The sequence below is a fragment of the Pygocentrus nattereri genome, chromosome 21, assembly GCF_015220715.1.
Source record: "Pygocentrus nattereri isolate fPygNat1 chromosome 21, fPygNat1.pri, whole genome shotgun sequence".
Taxonomy (NCBI): domain Eukaryota; kingdom Metazoa; phylum Chordata; class Actinopteri; order Characiformes; family Serrasalmidae; genus Pygocentrus; species Pygocentrus nattereri.
In genome coordinates this window covers 33,917,549-33,945,048 of record NC_051231.1, presented here as the reverse complement: position 1 = coordinate 33,945,048, position 27,500 = coordinate 33,917,549, and the positions used below count along the sequence as shown (strand labels likewise).

The 27,500-nt window shown below is 41.6% G+C and overlaps 1 protein-coding gene across 7 annotated transcripts in view; it reads right to left on the bottom strand.

The window, feature by feature from the left end:
- Positions 1–27,500, bottom strand: part of LOC108444091 (mitochondrial carnitine/acylcarnitine carrier protein-like) — a 40,349-nt gene that overhangs the window by 6,401 nt on the left and 6,448 nt on the right. For 3 of the 7 annotated variants that reach the window (XM_037532514.1, XM_037532516.1, XM_037532515.1), the window contains 5 exons: positions 27,098–27,215; positions 25,559–25,631; positions 23,534–23,643; positions 23,265–23,389; positions 22,339–22,654 (listed from right to left, as the gene is read on the bottom strand). In XM_037532514.1, the coding sequence (XP_037388411.1) occupies positions 22,592–22,654; positions 23,265–23,389; positions 23,534–23,643; positions 25,559–25,631; positions 27,098–27,215 (489 nt within the window). In that variant the 3' untranslated portion in view covers positions 22,339–22,591. Of the gene's footprint in view, positions 1–351; positions 459–727; positions 868–2,941; positions 2,978–4,251; positions 4,432–16,823; positions 17,181–22,338; positions 22,655–23,264; positions 23,390–23,533; positions 23,644–25,558; positions 25,632–27,097; positions 27,216–27,500 lie in introns of those variants that run through there. The other 4 variants (XM_037532517.1, XM_037532512.1, XM_037532511.1 and 1 more) reach the window with 4 other exon arrangements.

Here is a 27,500-nt window from a genome sequence, read left to right as displayed (position 1 = left end):
ACCACTTCGTGGCTGAGTTGCTGTCGTTCCCAATCGCTTCCACTCTGTTATAATCCCACTGACAGTGGACTGTGGAATATTTAGTAGTGAGGAAATTTCACGACTGGACTTGTTGCACAGGTGGCGTCCGATCACGGCACCACGCTGGAATTCACTGAGCTCCTGAGAGCGACCCATTCTTTCACTAATGTCTGTAGAAGCAGTCTGCAGGCCTAGGGGCTCGGCTTTATACACCTGTGGCCATGGAAGTGACTGGAACACCTGGATTCAGTGATTTGGATGGGTGACTGAATACTTTTGGCAATATAGTGTTTAAAAACATGTTATATATGATAAATCACTGAAACAAACCTCTCAATGACATAGAAATTATCTCCATCGTCTCCCTGATCGATGATGTGCTCTTGTGGCTTCACCAGCACCTCAAACATAGCATCTAAAACCTCTGCGAACTGTTCCTGAGAGAGAGGAGCGATAAACTTCACACGGTTTTCTCTCAAAACATAAAACTGCAGAGGATATCTCAACCCTGCATTTCACATGAGAATCCAGTACTTCACTCATCATCATCACTACTTTATCTGTAACCTAAATAGGAAATTTACTCAGCGTTTGCAGAGACAGACTGCTAAACCAGTCGGGTCCACAAGAGGGCGGCAGTTCTCCGCTAAAGCTCTAATGAAATTAACGCTTTTAATCCAGTAACATGCTCACTGAAATGTGTTACCTTTTCCAGAGTTTTGAACAGCAGTATGTCTTTGCAGGCTTCCTGAAGTCTGGAGCGTTGCTGGTCAGTTTTGGGGTGGACAATCTTCGGCTCAGAGTCGTCATCCTCATCATCATCTGGATTATACGCCTCTGCACATACTGGATGGATGAATAAATTACTATAATGATTAGAATAGACATGACACTGTACCCAAGCCATCACACACAATAAAATCTGAATATAAACATAAAAACAACAGTGGAGAGCCTCAGAGCTCATGGCCATTGGGGTAAATACATGAATGAGAAGTAGGTTTGAAATAATGCTCGTAATATCCAAAATGTGTGTTGGCTGCTTCGTGTTTTTTCTCTCGTTTGAGCGCAGGCGGTATTATGCGCAGGTTCATTGACCACATGGGGGCGAACTGCTGTATAAGAGGATGCCAGGCCACTGTCTCGGGAACATGTTCAGGGCTCTCACCCCCAGAGAACTTGGAGAGAGGAGTATTCTCTCTCTGTAACGTCATCCAGGTTTCTCAAACACTAGAGGGCGCCCCTGAGCGAGTCTAAAATGAATGGGTTGATATGGAGCATTTGAGCAAAGTGGTAGTTTATAAATGCTGAAACCTTTTTAATGTAAAATGATAAAATCTCCTGAAAACAGACCAGCATAAAACACTTTAACACCGCTCTTATATCTAAGAGCTTTTAAACTCGAGTTATAGGAGTTTAAAACGGCGCCTCATGACGTTAGGGAGCGCGAACAGCCAATGAGCTGCTCCGCTCGCCCATCAGGAAGTGGTCAGAATCCTCATAAACAGCTCTCCCCTCTGATGTGACCAGGAAGAACACCTGTCCACCCTTCACCCCCCTCTTCGCTTCGCTTTTCTTGTAGTGGGTTGTAAGAAAATCGGGGGCTCATGCATCGTGTTTGGAGGCGGAGGCCTGGCAAAATCTAATACAGCAGTGCGCCCCCGTGTGGTCAATCCTGGACCTGCACATAATACAGCCTGCACACAAAAAGACAAAGCAGCCAGCAGCCAACACACGTCACGAATGACACGAGCGCAACGATACACAACGTAAACAAACAGCAGCGTTCAAAAGTCAAGAGCCAGCAATTATTATTTCATCTCCAGTCAAAACAGCCATTAACAGATAAATCGACTCTCTGCTCCACTCTCCTGAAGTGATCAAACCCATTCAGTGGTGCTGAGGTCTGGACTCTGGGGCGGTCAGTCCATAGCCCAGCTTCTTTGTTTGATGTGTCCGTCTCCTTTTCTCAGTGAGGTTCTTCTTGATCAGCTACACGTCCTTTCAGACCCACAGAGCTGAGTGGTCTTCTCACAGTGGAAGGATGGACAGAAGCACCTGTGGATGTTTTCAGATCTGAAGCAGCTTGATCTTCTCCTCTCTCTCAGAGATCAAAGCTTTCAGCGCTGTTTATCTGATGGGGGCAGTTCTGGGGGCTACCAGCTCTTCCAGGTGGTTGTTAGGAGCCTCAATTTCTCTGGAGCCTGAAAACTCACTGATTTTCCATTGACTTTCTCCCTCCTCATGATAGTGGATTGTCTTTTGTTTGATCTCCTTAGACATGTTTTTTTCTCAGTATGGCTGTGCAGTAGAGTTTGAGGTCCTACCCTTAGTGAGTACATACAGTTTGGTGGCTGTAGGGCAACAAAGTAATAGTTTGTGTGGTGGCAAAAATGAATAGGAGTCTAAGGGAGGAACAAAGGGTGGGGAAAGACAAACGAATGAATGCAGGTCAGAACAGCGTGGATGAGAATTTTCTGTATATCTCAGAAAGAGGGGAAGGGCCTCAAGCTCTTCCGCACAGCCAGACTGACCCTCACTGGTTTTATTGATTTGTTTTTATCTTATTGTTCTACACTTTTTCTACTTTAGCTGTATGCTGTTTGTACTTGGTCGCATGTTTATTAAAAACAGTAAAGCAATATCCTGAGAAATGAGCAACTTGTACTTGCCGGCTGTTTTGACTGTAAATCAAATAAATTAAATGGGGTCTCTGAATTTTGCACAGCGCTGCATAAAAAAACACTACAAAAAAGGAAGCAGTGTTAGAAGAGAAATCAGGATCACAATAACGACGTAACGATCAGGAAATCTGGGCACAGGTCAGTGGGTCAGTGTCACTGAAGCAGCTCTAAAGCAGTAACTGACCCTCTAAACACACAGAGGCACTTTATTCAATCAAACAGCCATTAACACCCACCTGATACTCTACGGTTGGACTTAGTGGGAGGCGGCGCTGCAGAGACAGAGAGAGAGAGAGAGACAGAGAGAGAGAGACAGAGAGAGAGAGAGAGAGAGAGAGAGAGAGAGAGAGAGAGAGAGAGAGAGAGAGAGAGACAGAGACAGAGAAAGACAGAGAGAGAGAGACAGAGAGAGAGAGAGAGAGAGAGAGAGAGAGAGAGAGAGAGAGAGAGAGAGAGAGAGAGAGAAAGACAGAGAGAAAGACAGAGAAAGACAGAGAGAGAGAGAAAGACAGAGAGAGAGAGAGAGAGAGAGAGAGAGAGAGAGAAAGACAGAGAGAGAGAGAGAGAGAGAGAAAGAAAGACACAGAAAGAAAGACACAGAGAGATAGAGAGAGAGAGAGAGATGTCAGTCCATACAGGCCATATATGGAAATTAAGGTGAGAAAACAGCCCGTTTTGAATTCACTGTTTCTGTGATGTCACAAAAACCAACACATTTACATACATCTGTCTACTCAGCCTATACCAGTTTAGCTCCGCCTACTCACACTGAAGTTATAAGGAGCGTTTTAGCAGCGTAGTTTCTTAATGAGGCACGGCCAATCAGAATAGAGCTCATTTACATATCCTCAATGTCGAAAGACAATCATATCCTCAAAATAGTAACTTTAAAGGAGAAGGCAAATATATTTGTAACTTTGAATGCAAGAAAATATAAAAATATTCTAAAAAAACTGTCATTTTGAAGCATTTCTATTACCTTCTTCAAAATAGAACGTTCAGATGATGTAAATGAAATCTGTCTTACTTAAATAATGTAAAAATAAAACTAATTAAAACTAATAAAAACGAGCAGCCTTAAAAGCACGGTAAAAAAAACAGCCTTAAGGTCCATAAACAGACAGAAGTGTTCGAAATGGTCCTCATTAATACAAATGAACTACTGATCCATACAGGACCTTTACGCTGCACCCACCGCTGCCCTTCACACAGCTTGTACAGTATAATCTCCACAGAAAAGCACTGACCAATAGACAGGAGCTCTGGAGCAGCCCACATGAGCCTGAGGTCACCATGTCCAGTGCCAAGCGTGGGCTAGAGGGGTATAAAGCCCTTCAGCATTGGGCTGTGGAGCAGTGGAACTGCGTTCTCTGGAGTGATGAAGCTCCATCCAGCTCTCCATCCTTTGGGATAGGTGGACTACACCACCATCCTACACCAGTACCTGACCTCACTAATGCTCAATCAAATCCTCACAGCAAAGTTCAGTATCTAGTGTAAAGCCTTCCCAGAGGAGTAGAGGCAGCTGAAGGCACTTTTGACCTACGTTTGAATGTGAAATCGTCTGGGAAGTCATCTTCTTCCTCGTCTTCCTCATCTTCCTTGTCCTCCTCTTCCTCACTGGACTCTGTTGGCGTTGTGTCTTTATCAAAGGCCACTCCTCTCTGAACTGGAGACCTGCTGGTGTTGCGGCAGCTGATCTCAGCGTTGCGGCGGTTCCCCTCTGCTGGACGTTAAAGTGATAATGATCATTACTAAATTATCATATTTGAACAGTTTTCTATATTAATAATGATCATTTTAGGTACTTTTGGTAAAAATTATTGTACTGTTTTATTCCTCAGTTTGTAATCCGTGTAATTATTTTTACAGTTTATATACTCTAAATGTAGGTATTGTGATATAAACCGAGTCTGTTCTACAGTTTCTCATTAGGCTGAATGAATAACCGACTCTAAATGTAGGTATTGTGATATAAACCGAGTCTGTTCTACAGTTTCTCATTAGGCTGAATGAATAACCGACTCTAAATGTAGGTATTGTGATATAAACCGAGTCCGTTCTACAGTTTCTCATTAGACTGAATGAATAACCGACTCTAAATGTAGGTATTGTGATATAAACCGAGTCTGTTCTACAGTTTCTCATTAGGCTGAATGAATAACCGACTCTAAATGTAGGTATTGTGATATAAACCGAGTCTGTTCTACAGTTTCTCATTAGGCTGAATGAATAACCGACTCTAAATGTAGGTATTGTGATATAAACCGAGTCCGTTCTACAGTTTCTCATTAGACTGAATGAATAACCGACTCTAAATGTAGGTATTGTGATATAAACCGAGTCTGTTCTACAGTTTCTCATTAGGCTGAATGAATAACCGGCTCTAAATGTAGGTATTGTGATATAAACCGAGTCCGTTCTACAGTTTCTCATTAGACTGAATGAATAACCGGCTCTAAATGTAGGTATTGTGATATAAACCGAGTCCGTTCTACAGTTTCTCATTAGACTGAATGAATAACCGGCTCTAAATGTAGGTATTGTGATATAAACCGAGTCCGTTCTACAGTTTCTCATTAGGCTGAATGAATAACCGACTCTAAATGTAGGTATTGTGATATAAACCGAGTCCGTTCTACAGTTTCTCATTAGACTGAATGAATAACCGACTCTAAATGTAGGTATTGTGATATAAACCGAGTCCGTTCTACAGTTTCTCATTAGACTGAATGAATAACCGGCTCTAAATGTAGGTATTGTGATATAAACCGAGTCCGTTCTACAGTTTCTCATTAGGCTGAATGAATAACCGACTCTAAATGTAGGTATTGTGATATAAACCGAGTCCGTTCTACAGTTTCTCATTAGACTGAATGAATAACCGACTCTAAATGTAGGTTTTGTGATATAAACCGAGTCCGTTCTACAGTTTCTCATTAGGCTGAATGAATAACCGACTCTAAATGTAGGTATTGTGATATAAACCGAGTCCGTTCTACAGTTTCTCATTAGACTGAATGAATAACCGGCTCTAAATGTAGGTATTGTGATATAAACCGAGTCCGTTCTACAGTTTCTCATTAGACTGAATGAATAACCGACTCTAAATGTAGGTATTGTGATATAAACCGAGTCCGTTCTACAGTTTCTCATTAGACTGAATGAATAACCGACTCTAAATGTAGGTATTGTGATATAAACCGAGTCCGTTCTACAGTTTCTCATTAGACTGAATGAATAACCGACTCTAAATGTAGGTATTGTGATATAAACCGAGTCCGTTCTACAGTTTCTCATTAGACTGAATGAATAACCGACTCTAAATGTAGGTATTGTGATATAAACCGAGTCCGTTCTACAGTTTCTCATTAGGCTGAATGAATAACCGACTCTAAATGTAGGTATTGTGATATAAACCGAGTCCGTTCTACAGTTTCTCATTAGACTGAATGAATAACCGGCTCTAAATGTAGGTATTGTGATATAAACCGAGTCCGTTCTAAAGTTTCTCATTAGGCTGAATGAATAACCGACTCTAAATGTAGGTATTGTGATATAAACCGAGTCCGTTCTACAGTTTCTCATTAGACTGAATGAATAACCGCCTCTAAATGTAGGTATTGTGATATAAACCGAGTCCGTTCTACAGTTTCTCATTAGACTGAATGAATAACCGGCTCTAAATGTAGGTATTGTGATATAAACCGAGTCCGTTCCACAGTTTCTCATTAGGCTGAATGAATAACCGACTCTAAATGTAGGTATTGTGATATAAACCGAGTCCGTTCTACAGTTTCTCATTAGACTGAATGAATAACCGACTCTAAATGTAGGTATTGTGATATAAACCGAGTCCGTTCTACAGTTTCTCATTAGGCTGAATGAATAACCGACTCTAAATGTAGGTATTGTGATATAAACCGAGTCCGTTCTACAGTTTCTCATTAGGCTGAATGAATAACCGACTCTAAATGTAGGTATTGTGATATAAACCGAGTCCGTTCTACAGTTTCTCATTAGACTGAATGAATAACCTGCTCTAAATGTAGGTATTGTGATATAAACCGAGTCGGTTCTACAGTTTCTCATTAGGCTGAATGAATAACCGACTCTAAATGTAGGTATTGTGATATAAACCGAGTCCGTTCTACAGTTTCTCATTAGACTGAATGAATAACCGACTCTAAATGTAGGTATTGTGATATAAACCGAGTCCGTTCTACAGTTTCTCATTAGACTGAATGAATAACGACTCTAAATGTAGGTATTGTGATATAAACCGAGTCCGTTCTACAGTTTCTCATTAGACTGAATGAATAACCGACTCTAAATGTAGGTATTGTGATATAAACCGAGTCCGTTCTACAGTTTCTCATTAGACTGAATGAATAACCGGCTCTAAATGTAGGTATTGTGATATAAACCGAGTCCGTTCTACAGTTTCTCATTAGACTGAATGAATAACCGGCTCTAAATGTAGGTATTGTGATATAAACCGAGTCCGTTCTACAGTTTCTCATTAGACTGAATGAATAACCGACTCTAAATGTAGGTATTGTGATATAAACCGAGTCCGTTCTACAGTTTCTCATTAGACTAATGAATAACCGGCTCTAAATGTAGGTATTGTGATATAAACCGAGTCCGTTCTACAGTTTCTCATTAGACTAATGAATAACCGGCTCTAAATGTAGGTATTGTGATATAAACCGAGTCCGTTCTACAGTTTCTCATTAGGCTGAATGAATAACCGACTCTAAATGTAGGTATTGTGATATAAACCGAGTCCGTTCTACAGTTTCTCATTAGACTGAATGAATAACCGACTCTAAATGTAGGTATTGTGATATAAACCGAGTCCGTTCTACAGTTTCTCATTAGGCTGAATGAATAACCGACTCTAAATGTAGGTATTGTGATATAAACCGAGTCCGTTCTACAGTTTCTCATTAGACTGAATGAATAACCGGCTCTAAATGTAGGTATTGTGATATAAACCGAGTCCGTTCTACAGTTTCTCATTAGACTGAATGAATAACCGACTCTAAATGTAGGTATTGTGATATAAACCGAGTCCGTTCTACAGTTTCTCATTAGACTGAATGAATAACCGACTCTAAATGTAGGTATTGTGATATAAACTGAGTCCGTTCTACAGTTTCTCATTAGACTGAATGAATAACCGACTCTAAATGTAGGTATTGTGATATAAACCGAGTCCGTTCTACAGTTTCTCATTAGGCTGAATGAATAACCGACTCTAAATGTAGGTATTGTGATATAAACCGAGTCCGTTCTACAGTTTCTCATTAGACTGAATGAATAACCGACTCTAAATGTAGGTATTGTGATATAAACCGAGTCTGTTCTACAGTTTCTCATTAGACTGAATGAATAACCGGCTCTAAATGTAGGTATTGTGATATAAACCGAGTCCGTTCTAAAGTTTCTCATTAGGCTGAATGAATAACCGACTCTAAATGTAGGTATTGTGATATAAACCGAGTCCGTTCTACAGTTTCTCATTAGACTGAATGAATAACCGACTCTAAATGTAGGTATTGTGATATAAACCGAGTCCGTTCTACAGTTTCTCATTAGACTGAATGAATAACCGGCTCTAAATGTAGGTATTGTGATATAAACCGAGTCCGTTCTACAGTTTCTCATTAGACTGAATGAATAACCGACTCTAAATGTAGGTATTGTGATATAAACCGAGTCTGTTCTACAGTTTCTCATTAGGCTGAATGAATAACCGACTCTAAATGTAGGTATTGTGATATAAACCGAGTCCGTTCTACAGTTTCTCATTAGACTGAATGAATAACCTGCTCTAAATGTAGGTATTGTGATATAAACCGAGTCTGTTCTACAGTTTCTCATTAGGCTGAATGAATAACCGACTCTAAATGTAGGTATTGTGATATAAACCGAGTCCGTTCTACAGTTTCTCATTAGACTGAATGAATAACCGACTCTAAATGTAGGTATTGTGATATAAACCGAGTCCGTTCTACAGTTTCTCATTAGACTGAATGAATAACGACTCTAAATGTAGGTATTGTGATATAAACCGAGTCCGTTCTACAGTTTCTCATTAGACTGAATGAATAACCTGCTCTAAATGTAGGTATTGTGATATAAACCGAGTCCGTTCTACAGTTTCTCATTAGGCTGAATGAATAACCGACTCTAAATGTAGGTATTGTGATATAAACCGAGTCCGTTCTACAGTTTCTCATTAGGCTGAATGAATAACCGACTCTAAATGTAGGTATTGTGATATAAACCGAGTCCGTTCTACAGTTTCTCATTAGGCTGAATGAATAACCGGCTCTAAATGTAGGTATTGTGATATAAACCGAGTCTGTTCTACAGTTTCTCATTAGACTGAATGAATAACCGACTCTAAATGTAGGTATTGTGATATAAACCGAGTCCGTTCTACAGTTTCTCATTAGGCTGAATGAATAACCGGCTCTAAATGTAGGTATTGTGATATAAACCGAGTCCGTTCTACAGTTTCTCATTAGACTGAATGAATAACCGACTCTAAATGTAGGTATTGTGATATAAACCGAGTCCGTTCTACAGTTTCTCATTAGACTGAATGAATAACCGACTCTAAATGTAGGTATTGTGATATAAACCGAGTCCGTTCTACAGTTTCTCATTAGGCTGAATGAATAACCGGCTCTAAATGTAGGTATTGTGATATAAACCGAGTCCGTTCTACAGTTTCTCATTAGGCTGAATGAATAACCGGCTCTAAATGTAGGTATTGTGATATAAATCGAGTCCGTTCTACAGTTTCTCATTAGACTGAATGAATAACCGACTCTAAATGTAGGTATTGTGATATAAACCGAGTCCGTTCTACAGTTTCTCATTAGACTGAATGAATAACCGGCTCTAAATGTAGGTATTGTGATATAAACCGAGTCCGTTCTACAGTTTCTCATTAGGCTGAATGAATAACCGACTCTAAATGTAGGTATTGTGATATAAACCGAGTCCGTTCTACAGTTTCTCATTAGTCTGAATGAATAACCGACTCTAAATGTAGGTATTGTGATATAAACCGAGTCTGTTCTACAGTTTCTCATTAGGCTGAATGAATAACCGACTCTAAATGTAGGTATTGTGATATAAACCGAGTCCGTTCTACAGTTTCTCATTAGGCTGAATGAATAACCGACTCTAAATGTAGGTATTGTGATATAAACCGAGTCCGTTCTACAGTTTCTCATTAGACTGAATGAATAACCTGCTCTAAATGTAGGTATTGTGATATAAACTGAGTCTGTTCTACAGTTTCTCATTAGGCTGAATGAATAACCGACTCTAAATGTAGGTATTGTGATATAAACCGAGTCCGTTCTACAGTTTCTCATTAGACTGAATGAATAACCGACTCTAAATGTAGGTATTGTGATATAAACCGAGTCCGTTCTACAGTTTCTCATTAGACTGAATGAATAACGACTCTAAATGTAGGTATTGTGATATAAACCGAGTCCGTTCTACAGTTTCTCATTAGACTGAATGAATAACCGACTCTAAATGTAGGTATTGTGATATAAACCGAGTCCGTTCTACAGTTTCTCATTAGACTGAATGAATAACCGGCTCTAAATGTAGGTATTGTGATATAAACCGAGTCCGTTCTACAGTTTCTCATTAGACTGAATGAATAACCGACTCTAAATGTAGGTATTGTGATATAAACCGAGTCCGTTCTACAGTTTCTCATTAGACTAATGAATAACCGGCTCTAAATGTAGGTATTGTGATATAAACCGAGTCCGTTCTACAGTTTCTCATTAGACTAATGAATAACCGGCTCTAAATGTAGGTATTGTGATATAAACCGAGTCCGTTCTACAGTTTCTCATTAGGCTGAATGAATAACCGACTCTAAATGTAGGTATTGTGATATAAACCGAGTCCGTTCTACAGTTTCTCATTAGACTGAATGAATAACCGACTCTAAATGTAGGTATTGTGATATAAACCGAGTCCGTTCTACAGTTTCTCATTAGACTGAATGAATAACCGACTCTAAATGTAGGTATTGTGATATAAACCGAGTCCGTTCTACAGTTTCTCATTAGACTGAATGAATAACCGACTCTAAATGTAGGTATTGTGATATAAACCGAGTCCGTTCTACAGTTTCTCATTAGACTGAATGAATAACCGACTCTAAATGTAGGTATTGTGATATAAACCGAGTCCGTTCTACAGTTTCTCATTAGACTGAATGAATAACCGACTCTAAATGTAGGTATTGTGATATAAACCGAGTCCGTTCTACAGTTTCTCATTAGGCTGAATGAATAACCGACTCTAAATGTAGGTATTGTGATATAAACCGAGTCTGTTCTACAGTTTCTCATTAGGCTGAATGAATAACCGACTCTAAATGTAGGTATTGTGATATAAACCGAGTCCGTTCTACAGTTTCTCATTAGACTGAATGAATAACCGACTCTAAATGTAGGTATTGTGATATAAACCGAGTCCGTTCTACAGTTTCTCATTAGGCTGAATGAATAACCGACTCTAAATGTAGGTATTGTGATATAAACCGAGTCTGTTCTACAGTTTCTCATTAGACTGAATGAATAACCGGCTCTAAATGTAGGTATTGTGATATAAACCGAGTCCGTTCTAAAGTTTCTCATTAGGCTGAATGAATAACCGACTCTAAATGTAGGTATTGTGATATAAACCGAGTCCGTTCTACAGTTTCTCATTAGACTGAATGAATAACCGACTCTAAATGTAGGTATTGTGATATAAACCGAGTCCGTTCTACAGTTTCTCATTAGACTGAATGAATAACCGGCTCTAAATGTAGGTATTGTGATATAAACCGAGTCCGTTCTACAGTTTCTCATTAGACTGAATGAATAACCGACTCTAAATGTAGGTATTGTGATATAAACCGAGTCTGTTCTACAGTTTCTCATTAGGCTGAATGAATAACCGACTCTAAATGTAGGTATTGTGATATAAACCGAGTCCGTTCTACAGTTTCTCATTAGGCTGAATGAATAACCGACTCTAAATGTAGGTATTGTGATATAAACCGAGTCCGTTCTACAGTTTCTCATTAGACTGAATGAATAACCTGCTCTAAATGTAGGTATTGTGATATAAACCGAGTCTGTTCTACAGTTTCTCATTAGGCTGAATGAATAACCGACTCTAAATGTAGGTATTGTGATATAAACCGAGTCCGTTCTACAGTTTCTCATTAGACTGAATGAATAACCGACTCTAAATGTAGGTATTGTGATATAAACCGAGTCCGTTCTACAGTTTCTCATTAGACTGAATGAATAACGACTCTAAATGTAGGTATTGTGATATAAACCGAGTCCGTTCTACAGTTTCTCATTAGACTGAATGAATAACCTGCTCTAAATGTAGGTATTGTGATATAAACCGAGTCCGTTCTACAGTTTCTCATTAGGCTGAATGAATAACGACTCTAAATGTAGGTATTGTGATATAAACCGAGTCCGTTCTACAGTTTCTCATTAGGCTGAATGAATAACCGACTCTAAATGTAGGTATTGTGATATAAACCGAGTCCGTTCTACAGTTTCTCATTAGGCTGAATGAATAACCGGCTCTAAATGTAGGTATTGTGATATAAACCGAGTCTGTTCTACAGTTTCTCATTAGACTGAATGAATAACCGACTCTAAATGTAGGTATTGTGATATAAACCGAGTCCGTTCTACAGTTTCTCATTAGGCTGAATGAATAACCGGCTCTAAATGTAGGTATTGTGACATAAACCGAGTCCGTTCTACAGTTTCTCATTAGACTGAATGAATAACCGACTCTAAATGTAGGTATTGTGATATAAACCGAGTCCGTTCTACAGTTTCTCATTAGACTGAATGAATAACCGACTCTAAATGTAGGTATTGTGATATAAACCGAGTCCGTTCTACAGTTTCTCATTAGGCTGAATGAATAACCGGCTCTAAATGTAGGTATTGTGATATAAACCGAGTCCGTTCTACAGTTTCTCATTAGGCTGAATGAATAACCGGCTCTAAATGTAGGTATTGTGATATAAACCGAGTCCGTTCTACAGTTTCTCATTAGACTGAATGAATAACCGACTCTAAATGTAGGTATTGTGATATAAACCGAGTCCGTTCTACAGTTTCTCATTAGACTGAATGAATAACTGACTCTAAATGTAGGCATTGTGATATAAACCGAGTCCGTTCTACAGTTTCTCATTAGACTGAATGAATAACCGACTCTAAATGTAGGTATTGTGATATAAACCGAGTCCGTTCTACAGTTTCTCATTAGACTGAATGAATAACCGACTCTAAATGTAGGTATTGTGATATAAACCGAGTCCGTTCTACAGTTTCTCATTAGACTGAATGAATAACCGACTCTAAATGTAGGTATTGTGATATAAACCGAGTCCGTTCTACAGTTTCTCATTAGGCTGAATGAATAACCGACTCTAAATGTAGGTATTGTGATATAAACCGAGTCCGTTCTACAGTTTCTCATTAGGCTGAATGAATAACCGACTCTAAATGTAGGTATTGTGATATAAACCGAGTCCGTTCTACAGTTTCTCATTAGGCTGAATGAATAACCGACTCTAAATGTAGGTATTGTGATATAAACCGAGTCTGTTCTACAGTTTCTCATTAGGCTGAATGAATAACCGACTCTAAATGTAGGTATTGTGATATAAACCGAGTCTGTTCTACAGTTTCTCATTAGGCTGAATGAATAACCGGCTCTAAATGTAGGTATTGTGATATAAACCGAGTCTGTTCTACAGTTTCTCATTAGACTGAATGAATAACCGGCTCTAAATGTAGGTATTGTGATATAAACCGAGTCTGTTCTACAGTTTCTCATTAGACTGAATGAATAACCGACTCTAAATGTAGGTATTGTGATATAAACTGAGTCCGTTCTACAGTTTCTCATTAGACTGAATGAATAACCGGCTATAAATGTAGGTATTGTGATATAAACCGAGTCCGTTCTACAGTTTCTCATTAGACTGAATGAATAACCGACTCTAAATGTAGGTATTGTGATATAAACCGAGTCCGTTCTACAGTTTCTCATTAGACTGAATGAATAACCGACTCTAAATGTAGGTATTGTGATATAAACCGAGTCCGTTCTACAGTTTCTCATTAGACTGAATGAATAACCGCCTCTAAATGTAGGTATTGTGATATAAACCGAGTCCGTTCTACAGTTTCTCATTAGACTGAATGAATAACCGACTCTAAATGTAGGTATTGTGATATAAACCGAGTCCGTTCTACAGTTTCTCATTAGACTGAATGAATAACCGACTCTAAATGTAGGTATTGTGATATAAACCGAGTCCGTTCTAAAGTTTCTCATTAGGCTGAATGAATAACCGACTCTAAATGTAGGTATTGTGATATAAACCGAGTCTGTTCTACAGTTTCTCGTTAGACTGAATGAATAACCGGCTCTAAATGTAGGTATTGTGATATAAACCGAGTCCGTTCTACAGTTTCTCATTAGACTGAATGAATAACCGGCTCTAAATGTAGGTATTGTGATATAAACCGAGTCTGTTCTACAGTTTCTCATTAGACTGAATGAATAACCGACTCTAAATGTAGGTATTGTGATATAAACCGAGTCTGTTCTACAGTTTCTCATTAGACTGAATGAATAACCGACTCTAAATGTAGGTATTGTGATATAAACCGAGTCTGTTCTACAGTTTCTCATTAGACTGAATGAATAACCGGCTCTAAATGTAGGTATTGTGATATAAACCGAGTCTGTTCTACAGTTTCTCATTAGACTGAATGAATAACCGACTCTAAATGTAGGTATTGTGATATAAACCGAGTCTGTTCTACAGTTTCTCATTAGACTGAATGAATAACCGGCTCTAAATGTAGGTATTGTGATATAAACCGAGTCTGTTCTACAGTTTCTCATTAGACTGAATGAATAACCGACTCTAAATGTAGGTATTGTGATATAAACCGAGTCTGTTCTACAGTTTCTCATTAGACTGAATGAATAACCGACTCTAAATGTAGGTATTGTGATATAAACCGAGTCTGTTCTACAGTTTCTCATTAGACTGAATGAATAACCGGCTCTAAATGTAGGTATTGTGATATAAACCGAGTCTGTTCTACAGTTTCTCATTAGACTGAATGAATAACCGACTCTAAATGTAGGTATTGTGATATAAACCGAGTCTGTTCTACAGTTTCTCATTAGACTGAATGAATAACCGACTCTAAATGTAGGTATTGTGATATAAACCGAGTCCGTTCTACAGTTTCTCATTAGGCTGAATGAATAACCGACTCTAAATGTAGGTATTGTGGTATAAACCGAGTCCGTTCTACAGTTTCTCATTAGGCTGAATGAATAACCGACTCTAAATGTAGGTATTGTGATATAAACCGAGTCCGTTCTACAGTTTCTCATTAGGCTGAATGAATAACCGGCTCTAAATGTAGGTATTGTGATATAAACCGAGTCTGTTCTACAGTTTCTCGTTAGGTTTTCCGGAGCTTGCTTGCGTTAGCTATTTTCAGTCTAAAAAGGGCTGAGAGCTGGAGCAAAACTCCAGAAAATCTGAAAAAAGCCATCTCTGTGGTTGAGGTCTGAGTTGGACTGTTTTTTCAGACCAACTCCCACCGACTCTGGCAAGATTTCATCTCACTCCCACAGAAAATCTGAATAATTTGTCCCGCTTCCGCCCGCACAGTAAAGTGAACTGACAATATTTGACACAGTATATTCACAAACACATTATCCTCTGCTGAAATAGCACTGCAGTCACGGTCATCAGGCTGACCGAGTAACTTCACCAAACAACATTTGTTCACCACTTGAACACAAAGCGGATATCAAACCACTGAGCGGCTATTTTTGGTGTTTTGCTGGGCAGCAGTGGCCGTTGGACTGAAGGCTCCGCCGTCTCTGTGATCTATGAGAATCTGCATGTTGTTTGCTTCGCAACTCTTTACAATGACTTTATTCATTCATTCATTTAAATGTTTTACTGTCATCATTTTATATTGTTTATATATGATTCAGTGATCCTTCTACTTTATTTAGGCTGTTCATTTATTTGTGGGATTTCTCTTTATGCATTCTTTGTCCCCTCCCGCCTGCAGTGGGCTGGTTCCCACCCACTCCCAGGCTCTACTCTGCAGTGTGGAATTGTCTTTTTTTGTTTTCTTAAAGTGAATGTGAAATCATAATTCACGTTCCTTCCGTGACGTGGCGTATTTAGGAGTGAAACTTGGCGTTGGGGAGCGTCTCTAAGCTGGCCGATGATGAGTGAAGAAGAGGAAACTCTGCTGGCCCACTGATGACAAAGCTGGCGGCCCACTGGTGTTTTGCTCAGCGTTTTCTGGGTAGCCCACCGGTGGTTCAGCAGGGTATTCCATTTATCATCGTCCACTAACAATCCAGTTTACTGATCATTCCTTCCTTCCTTTCTTTAGTTCTAATTTAGATTAGTAAATCATTTTAATCCATCACAGCGTCAGCAGCAACAACAGGCCTAGTCATTGTTCTTTCTCTCTCAGGTGTTTGTAATATCTGTCTTAGTTAATTTTCTAAAATAAAAGTCTCTGTGCATTTAAAATGTATTTGAGGAGATTAAAAACTAGCTAGAGCTGGTACGCAGGACACTAATCTGGGTGGTCTGAGGGTGGACCAGCAGCGGCAAACAGACATTATCAAGCCAGTGGACCAGTATATGCTCGCTGTCTGGGATGATATTATTTTATCCCGCCCACTTGTGCATGATGACATCATCAAGTAACAGAAGATATTTTAGAGGGGGGGCTAATGTCATTACATTTTGGTGGAAAGTTATAGAAAAACAAGACTTTTCAATGATATAATATGATGAATTTTGCTAAATATGACGAACTAACAAGGCAATTAAAGGCTAGCTTTGATTTCAGTTTGACTTTAAATAAGATGCTTTTCTTTTAAAATGGTTAGGATTTAAAATCAGTTAAAATCATCCAAAAACTACCCATCATACTGAGACTTCTGGCCTTGTCATCCAGGCCCTACCTTCAGCACTTCTCTGCTCCTTCAGGCGGGTGAAATACTGCACCGCAAACTCCAGGAGGTCAGACGGCCTCTGCTTCAGCACCTCCACCGTATAGCCCTTCAGCAGATCCGTCAAACCGGCCGGAATCTCCACGCTCATACTGACGCTGGAGCCGAGCAAACTTCCAAAATGCAAGATCTGAACACAAACTTCATGAGAATTTCAGTAACGTCAAAGCTGCTGGGGCAGCAGATAAAAGAGACAGAAGATAAAAAAAAACATAAAATCTGAGCTCACAGGATAAAAACAGTGTTCACAGCACGGAAAAGCCCAGTAAATCCTCTCATAGGCTTTACAGGAACAGCAGCCAGCAGAAAATGACGCTCCAGCGAGTAACCGAGTGAGGACACTGCATTACCAACCAGACCAGTGTCCACAATCCCGTCCCATCGATGGACTAGATCAATAACTACTACAGGGGCGCAGATACCCTCAGCACAAGCAGGACATGTCAGTTAAAACAACAACAAAGATAAATAACAGGACAGCTCCGTAAATTATCTCTAGATACAGTGATATTCAAATGTCTGGATCAGACTTTATTTTTTTTATTATTTCCCCGATTTTTAGGATAATAATGAATATGTTAAAACCATAAAATAGGACATCAGGAGGGTCTGGCCTAGATGCAGTAATATAAAGTTAAAATTAAGTGATTAAATACAGTTAGAGTTACCATCGTCAATATCAAAACACAAAACATTTGTCTTGCATATACTCAGCAAATGTGATGAACTTACAGTCAGAACCGTTCCCAGTGGTGGTGATAGGAACCAGACGTCCCTCTAAAAGCTCCTACAGAAAGTTCCTACATGAACTGGTTCTGAATTCACTGCCTGATGACTGAGACGCTGTTTTATGAGAGTTTAGAGAACTTCAACTCCATTCATGGTGGATGGAGACATGCAGGGCGCTGTGCGGCAAAATAGTCCCCAAAGAAAACTCATTATTCCAGATTTTCCACTGTTTTCCATCATCAACATTCCATATAAGCTCAGAAGACTCGTGTAGGTTCTCTGGTGGTTCTGGATGGTAAATAAAGTGTCAATATTTGTGTTGTAGTCATGGTGACTCTTGGTTCCCATCACCACCACTGTAAAGACGTCTCAGGAAAAGTAGGTAGATACAGCCAAGCTGCTCTCCCATTGGTTAGGACTTCAGGAGCTTACACATTAGATTAGCACAATTAGGAAGTGACAGAGGAATCAACCAATTCAGTTTTGATTTACAATGAGTGAAGAAACACCACTCTCGTCCTTCGGGAAGTGCTAGATATATCCCTGATTGTAAATATGAGCCGTAGTCTGAGCAGTGTTCCGGGTAGTTGTTAGGAATGGAACACAGGGGCAGCAGCTCTATGGAGGACTATTAACTGAAGGAATCACTATAAAACTGATACATACAAGCTGAGATACACAATAATGACTGTTACAAGCTTCAGATAAAACATCTGAAGTGTCTTTTACAAGCTTTTAATCTAGAACAACCAAAAAAAGCATTAGCTTAGCGCTGACAAACCCCTGAGGGTTGCTAGCATTGCTGTAGAGGTGTTGTGTCCCGCGTTGCTCCCCCAGAGCAGTGAAATCACCCGTATGGATCTTATTCCCTCATGGACTCTGCAGATCCGGCCGGACCGAACTGAACTTGACCGTGTTGACTGCCTCCATATTCAGGGTCGCTGTGTAATGGAAAGTATTGATCGTGGCCGGGATCCGTTCCTCTTCTCTCAATTGGATTTCAGTTTGGCGACTGGGTGAAGTGCACAGCCCGCTGCGCTGCAGTGGATCACGTTTTGTCTAAAACAAATGACTTCATCAACTCGTCCACTGTACAAGGCCATCAGCTAAAAGCCGCAGACTGGCTTGTTGTGCAGAAGATTTGTATTGATTGCCCCAAATGTTTACACAAACTTGACTGCAGTAACACATTTCTAACAGAACTGAAGCGCTGAGAGGGTCAGTTGTCATCTTGGAGGACGAAATGGACAAACATATGGACAAACCTCATGCTTCTTCGCTGCTGTCAGGGCCACATCCTAATATAAATGGAAAAAACGGTGGCTGAACCACCAGGAGGATCCAAAAGTCTGTCGTCTTCCCGTACAAAAAAAAGGTTACTTAAAGTTGAGTTTATTAAGTAAACTTAAAAAAAGTTTATTTCCCAAGTATAAGTAGTAAATGTACTACTTTATGTAGTAAATATACTAATATCTAATGTACTAGTAGTTTACTTATTAGTGTACTATTTCAGTACTTCTTGGGACTAAATTCTAATTAATTAAAAGTATACCACAAGCAAAATTATATATATATATTCTAGTTTGATGCCTCCGCAAGCAACTATCTTTACATATCTGTATGGGGGCAGTCGTGGACTGGAGGTCAGGGAACCAGCCCTGTGACCGGAAGGTCGCCGGTTCGATCCCCTCAGCTGACAATCCATGACTGAGGTGTCCTTGAGCAAGACACCTAACCCCCAATGGCTCCCCAGGCGCCGTGGATAGGGCTGCCCACTGCTCCGGGCAAGTGTGCTCACTGCCCCCTAGTGTATGGGTTCACTAGTTTGCATGTATGTGGGTGTTCCATTGCACAGGTGGGTGAAATGCGGACGTCTAATTCCACAGTGCGCAAAATGACAAATGGCTTGAAGTTCTAAATGTAAATATTAAAATTGATACACATTTCTTCTACATATTTGAATATATATGCGCATATAAACATTCAAAAATAGCAGTTAAATATATTTAGCACATATATTTAAACATATCACATATAAAGCTCATACTGCGGATCGCTGGTGTCAGATCAAAACCTCGTATCTCCAAAACGTTAATTTTACAGGAGAAGGAAAAAACATGCTTTAGAGTTAATGGAAGTCAATGGAACCAGAATCTCTTCCCAAATCATTTTGGGCCGTTTGTTTTCGTCCATTCTTCATGGAATTCACACACGGAGTAAAGGACAGCAGGCATCTTCAAACCGTGTGGAAAAACTGAAAAACCTCAAAAATGGAGATGCGAGGTTTTGACAGCAGCGCTGTGTTTATTTTTAATATGAGCAAATAGATCCAGATTTTTCCTTCCATATGGGTCCCTTTACGATGCATCTGGAAGTGGAATATATAGATATACATACATTATATATAAAACCTTAAAAATGACTAATTTATCCGAAGACACCTTGACGCTGTTTTTCCTGATTAAAATGAATTAAATAAATGCAGCTACTGTTTTTAGCTTTATGCTATCCTTCTATTATTCTTTAGTCCATGTTTCTAGAGAACAGGGAGTCATGCAGAGTCAGTAACCACACATCCGAGCCTGTTAGAGACACTGAACAGCTCCATACAGGGACTTCTCATCAGCCTCACTGGCCTCATAGCAGCATCGCTGAACCTAAAGAAGCGGCTTGGTCTTCACAGCTAGATGAGCCGGGCAGGCCCCATTTATCTGGTCCCTGCTGTCATGCTGCGGCCGCGATGCTCCACTGACGTGCCCTGGAGGGTCTGAGGCAGATTCATCCACAGCTCACTGCACTGCAGCCGATCAATATCCACCCCACACGTCTCAAATCCTAAACAATCGGTTTTATTGTACATGATGGAACAGACATGACAACATGCCTGAGTTACCAACCTAACGAGCAACAACGAAGGCACGAGCCAACAGAGGAGAGTGAGTCCTAATTAAACTGAGCTGCACACGTCAAAACAGTCATTCTGCACTGATGCCCTTCAGTCCGTGTTACAGATTTTGGTTATTCGGCCGTGAATCTGACCATCACGTGGACGAAGCACCGTTATGCACTTCTGGATGAAACCAGGCAGATTCACCTAAAACAAAGAACAGAGAGCTGCATGGGCTCCGGATGGTTCTGCACATGTAGTTGAAGGAACACGTAAGCATTTTTGAACCCGGCCTCCATCTGCTGCCCCTGTAGATCACGACCAGTTACCACGAACAGCGACTGCAACACGTTTCCGTGAACTTGGAGAAGACCAGAAACCCGTCGGGACTCCCTTATAATAGAAGTCAATGGGCACCTGCAGGAAATCTTTAAGTGAGACAAATTTCCGTTGCCATCTTAATGAGCTGCAATTGTTTGCTTTCTTCAGAGATGAGACTATTTTGAACTGTGAAGAATTACATGATCGTCACAGTGGTGTGGGCGGAGTCATCACAGGCTCCGCCCAATCACGGAAAACCTTTAAAAAATGGAAAAGAAAGCGCTGTAGGTAAAGAAGCAAATGTCAGAAACGCTCCCACATTTGGGAAAACAAAAGAAGTCAAACAGCTAAAATGAAAGAATTCTGGTACAAAAGTAACCAGAACTTCGTATTATTATTTTTTTTAAACCGTGTCAGGCGGTTAAACCTTAATAAAAAGTTTTGCTGAGACACTCCGTCATCTGTAGGAGCAGTTATAAGTCCCAAATTCACACGGCTTAGTTCATGTTGAACGTATTCAGCATCTGCCCATTGACTTCCATTATAAATGAGCTTTAGGAAACATGCTGAGATCATCGTCTGCGGTAACTGATCACACATCACAGATAGAGCAAATGGAGATTAGCGTGAAAAAGCCGAAGTGTTGCTGCTGCCAGGCGTCTCCTCTTGCGATCAGAGGCGGAGAAACAACAGAAGCGTGTTTTTCCCTGAAGAGCAGAGACTGAATTCACAGCCTGATACGATAAGGCACATCAGTCCTCATCAAAACTATTAAAACCATAAACCCTAAAAAAACTATAACAGAACAAGTCAAATGGCTGAAGTCCCGTTGTTGATACAGCGGCGCGGTAGAGCTGCACAATACATCGCTTGTTAATCGTAATCATCATATCGGCCTTCACTATACTCATATAGAGAGCTACAATATGCAAATGAGCACTCCTACATATCACAGCATGCTGTACACATTCTGACCAATCACAGACCCAGACAAGTTTCACATTTTCTGCATAATTAACTGGTTCAGATGTAATCAGAGTCGTTCAGAGCAGTTCAGTGTGAGATGCTCTGTTCTAGATAAACTCACAGAGTCAGATCTGCTCACAGTGGTGGTGATAGGAACCAGACGTCCCTCTAAAAGCTCCTCACAGTGGTGGTGATAGGAACCAGACGTCCCCCTCTAAAAGCTCCTCACAGTGGTGGTGATGGGAACCAGACGTCCCTCTAAAAGCTCCTCACAGAAAGTTCCTACATGAACTGGTTCTGAATTCACTGCCTGATGACTGAGACGCTGTTTTATGAGAGTTTAGAGAACTTCAACTCCATTCATAGTGGAGGGAGACATGCAGGGCGCTGTGCGGCAAAATAGTCCCCAAAGAAAACTCATTATTCCAGATTTTCCACTGTTTTCCATCATCAACATTCCATATAAGCTCAGAAGACTCGTGTAGGTTCTCTGGTGGTTCTGGATGGTAAATAAAGTGTCTATATCTGTGTTGTAGTCATGGCGACGCCTGGTTCCCATCACCACCACTTTCACACCAAACCCTCTGGATCTCTGACTACACCTCACACACTGAATTATGCAGAATAGTTTTTTTTTTTTTTTTTTAAAGTGGAATTCCTCTTTAATATTGAGCAAAACATTTCACAAGCATAACGTATTATTACAGTCACAGTACGGTGTTTGTCTGTATTATGCAGCTCTACCGCACCAGTTCAACAGTCCCAGTATGTGAGTCCGTATGTGGGAGACATTCAGACGCCGTCTGTCCTGTACAGATCACAGATTCGGCGCCAGCCAGTTCAGAAACTTCATGGCCACCTCGAATCCCAGGAAGCAGGCCTGAGAGAGAGAGAGAGAGACAGAGAGAGAGACAGACAGAGAGACAGAGAGACAGAGAGACAGAGAGAGAGAGAGAGAGAGAGAGAGAGAGAGAGAGAGAGAGAGAGAGAGAGAGAGAGAGAGAGAGAGAGAGAGAGAGAGAGAGAGAGAGATGAGGGGATGTGTAGTGAGGAGAACTGCCACACAGTAATATATTCCAATAATATAATTTATTGCAATATATGTAATATAGACACTAGAGGGCGAGAGAGTCCGATTTCTATGGAGCTTTTGTGCAAAATCGTATTAATTTAAAAACGCAATCACATTTAATGGTTTTATACAAAACCATGTGTGCACGAGTGTGTGCGTGTGTGTTTGTGCCAGTGTGTGGGAGTGTGTGCATGTGTGTTTGTGCCAGTGTGCGCGAGTGTGTTTGTGCGTGTGTGCGCGAGTGTGTTTGTGCCAGTGTGTGGGAGTGTGTGCATGTGTGTTTGTGCCAGTGTGCGCGAGTGTGTTTGTGCGCGAGTGTGTGCGAGTGTGTTTGTGCCAGTGTGTGCGAGTGTGTTTGTGCCAGTGTGCGCGAGTGTGTTTGTGCCAGTGTGCGCGAGTGTGTTTGAGAGAGACTCACAGCGTTGGCGGGAAACGCTCGCAGCATGACGGCGTTAAAGCCCTTGTAGAGCGAGGTCACCCCCTCCTCCCTGATCAGCTCTCTCAGGACGTCCCGGAAGCCGTTGGGGTATTTCCCCTCTGGAGCTGCAGGGGGCAGCAAACAACACGGCACATTAACTCTCAGACACGACTAATGGAGAACAGAACCAGCTCACTGATCTGAAGCTCCCAGAACAGAGCTCTGATGTCATTGGGTCAGTGAGATTAGAGAGAGGATGGCGCCCTCACCTGTCTGGAAGCGTGATTTTAAGACATCGGGTGGAATCGCCACGGCCCAGTTAAAGATCCCCGCCATCCCGCCCGCAAACAGCACACTGGGCACGCTCAGCTCACCTGGGCTTTAAAAAACAGGAAAAGTCTCATCAGACTTCATTACACTCATAACACAGAGATACGGCCTCGTCCGTAAGCGCCCATAACGCAGAGATACGGCCTCGTCCGTAAGCGCCCTTAACGCAGAGATACGGCCTCGTCCGTAAGCGCCCTTAACGCAGAGATACGGCCTCGTCCGTAAGCGCCCTTAACGCAGAGATACGGCCTCGTCCGTAAGCGCCCTTAACGCAGAGATACGGCCTCGTCCTTAAGCGCCCTTAACGCAGAGATACGGCCTCGTCCTTAAGCGCCCTTAACGCAGAGATACGGCCTCGTCCGTAAGCGCCCTTAACGCAGAGATACGGCCTCGTCCTTAAGCGCCCTTAACGCAGAGATACGGCCTCGTCCTTAAGCGCCCTTAACGCAGAGATACGGCCTCGTCCTTAAGCGCCCTTAACGCAGAGATACGGCCTCGTCCGTAAGCGTCCTTAACGCAGAGATACGGCCTCGTCCGTAAGCGCCCTTAACGCAGAGATACGGCCTCGTCCGTAAGCGCCCTTAACGCAGAGATACGGCCTCGTCCGTAAGCGCCCTTAACGCAGAGATACGGCCTCGTCCGTAAGCGCCCTTAACGCAGAGATACGGCCTCGTCCGTAAGCGCCCTTAACGCAGAGATACGGCCTCGTCCGTAAGCGCCCTTAACGCAGAGATACGGCCTCGTCCGTAAGCGCCCATAACGCAGAGATACGGCCTCGTCCGTAAGCGCCCTTAACGCAGAGATACGGCCTCGTCCTTAAGCGCCCTTAACGCAGAGATACGGCCTCGTCCGTAAGCGCCCTTAACGCAGAGATACGGCCTCGTCCTTAAGCGCCCTTAACGCAGAGATACGGCCTCGTCCTTAAGCGCCCTTAACGCAGAGATACGGCCTCGTCCTTAAGCGCCCTTAACGCAGAGATACGGCCTCGTCCTTAAGCGCCCTTAACGCAGAGATACGGCCTCGTCCTTAAGCGCCCTTAACGCAGAGATACGGCCTCGTCCTTAAGCGCCCTTAACGCAGAGATACGGCCTCGTCCGTAAGCGCCCTTAACGCAGAGATACGGCCTCGTCCTTAAGCGCCCTTAACGCAGAGATACGGCCTCGTCCGTAAGCGCCCTTAACGCAGAGATACGGCCTCGTCCTTAAGCGCCCTTAACGCAGAGATACGGCCTCGTCCTTAAGCGCCCTTAACGCAGAGATACGGCCTCGTCCTTAAGCGCCCTTAACGCAGAGATACGGCCTCGTCCTTAAGCGCCCTTAACGCAGAGATACGGCCTCGTCCTTAAGCGCCCTTAACGCAGAGATACGGCCTCGTCCTTAAGCGCCCTTAACGCAGAGATACGGCCTCGTCCTTAAGCGCCCTTAACGCAGAGATACGGCCTCGTCCGTAAGCGCCCTTAACGCAGAGATACGGCCTCGTCCGTAAGCGCCCTTAACATAATCTCTGAGTCAACAAACGAGCAGGAAACAGACTTGTGAAAAGGTTCTAAACACCTGAGAAAAATATAGTTATAAAGCTGTTTACTGGGCAGAGATAATTTACAATAGTACAATAAATACAAAAAATATTAATAATTAAAGTAATGATTTTATGTACGGTCATATGCAAAAGGTCAAATTACAGGTTTTTTCATTTTCTAAATGAAAGTAAGCAAAAAATAGCTGTTTAGTATTAAACTGCTGAATTAAACTTGCTGGGTAAAAATAAAATTTGGCACATTTTATATTTTATGTTGTATTTGTTTTTAATTTGGCAAATAAACAGAAATCTAAATATAAACTGTACATTAAACAAAAATGTATGACTAACATACACACACACACACACACACACACACACACGGACAAAGTCAGTCAGTTCAGAACTTTGTGTCGTTACAGTTGATATCAGTTTTCTTGACGTACCTCCTTCCCTCTGGTGTGAGGATGTGCTTCAACCACTCGTACGTCATAAAGTACATCCCACTGGCTGGCACGTCTAAGACACAGAGTGACAGCTGTCAATCACCCACAGAGGGTGGAGTCAGACACCCCTCAGCCACACCCACAATTCATAATCCTCATCAGGGAAAATATGACTGAACAGTTATATCTACATAAAAGCAGGCAATGTAATGAAAATATGATACTTTAAGACAAATTCATGACACGATAAACATCATATTTCATTTTAATGTCTGACTGAACAACATATCAACCGAGAGCGCCGCGCAATTAAAACATGTAAAAACCTAGCCCTAGAACCCAGAACCAGGTCACCTGGTCCTGAACTGAACTTTTTCTCTACACAGCCTCGGCGTCTATTACCTGAACAGCACTGCAGCCTGTAGATGTTTAACTAGAATTCAGCTAATCATTTACACAGCATCCAGCCCTGAACACCAAACGTCCACTAGCACCGAGCCAAACTAGCCCAGGGTGTTTAGCAGGGTTTAGATAGTCTGGAGATGATTAACTTTTACTAAACACCAGCTCAACCATCCCATCCAAACAGGACAGGACACTGAAGGCCTGTAACCAGCCTGACCGAGACGAAAACGAACAGCAGAAGCTCACAGAGGCCTCATGAACACACGGTGGTGGCAGAAGCAGCAGAGCTTCCCAGCAATCTTAGCTGGACTTAATAGCTTAAGACTTATTGGTGTTATAACATTTAGGGCATGAAGGGGAGACGTTCGGAAACATCTTATGAAAACCCTTAAAATTCTGCTCCTGGACGTTAACGCTGTCCGAATGCTAAAGTTTGGATTAGTCTACAGCAATTTCGCCCCACCCATTCACGCTGAAGTTATAAGGAGTGTTTCCGCCTGGACCGTTTTGTGAATGAGGTACAATTCAGGACAGCCAATCAGAACAAACTTCATATTTAATTTACATAACGTGACCAATGGCGGGTCCCGGGTTCCCACTGGACCCATTTTCCTGAGTCATCCAGAGCAAGGGCAGCTCCCCGAGGAGCTGACAGGAGCTGTCCACATGGTCACGGCTCATAAAGGCAGCTGTGTTTACTCACCTTGATGGAGCCGGGCCACATAAAAAGGATCAGTCGAGTGAGCGGCTCCCATCCTGACGGTGCGGCTGAACCCAACGCCTGTTTTTATTGTTCTCTCTAAACTTTCACAGGGGACTGAACTGGGCCCCGTTTCCTGGATCAACCTGCCTCAGACGGCCTCTATTTAGGCACTATTTGACTTAATTTACCCTTTGTATTACGTTAAAACGTCCTGATGAATGGACCAAAGCAAAATGGTACAAAATGACATGGAAAAATTATTTTTACATTAAAAATTTACCCCCTTCCCCGTGAAGGCATCATTGTGTTGGTTCAGACAGTGATGATTGACCTATATAGGGTCATAGTAACTGGCCCTGCTGTGTTGGGGAGAAAGGTGCAGTTGGAGAATATGAACAGTAGACAATGTAGATTAGATGGATATTAAATACCTCTCATTAAAGTCAGGGCGGTGCCTTTATAAACGCCTCTAATGCCATTTTCTCTGTAGATCTGTTTCGCACAGTCTATCGGGCCGGCATACTTCACATCTCCAGAGGCCGCCTGGATCTATACAGGGTCAGACACACACACACACACACACTCAGAGGTGATTAGGGGTCAGTTTGGGTTTCCAGGCTACTGAATGTTCCTACACAAATAAGGGCTTATTAGCACTCCACATTCACTCCATATTAAAGTGAAAGAAACAGCTCCACTCATTCATGTCATTTAATAAACTGGCCGTGAACGCGGCATTTAATATGTTTTAATGGTCAGTTCCTTCCTCCTAATTAGAGCTCCTTAACGAGCAGCTCGTTGCTACGTCAGAGTAACGAGATCCGCCCACTCGCT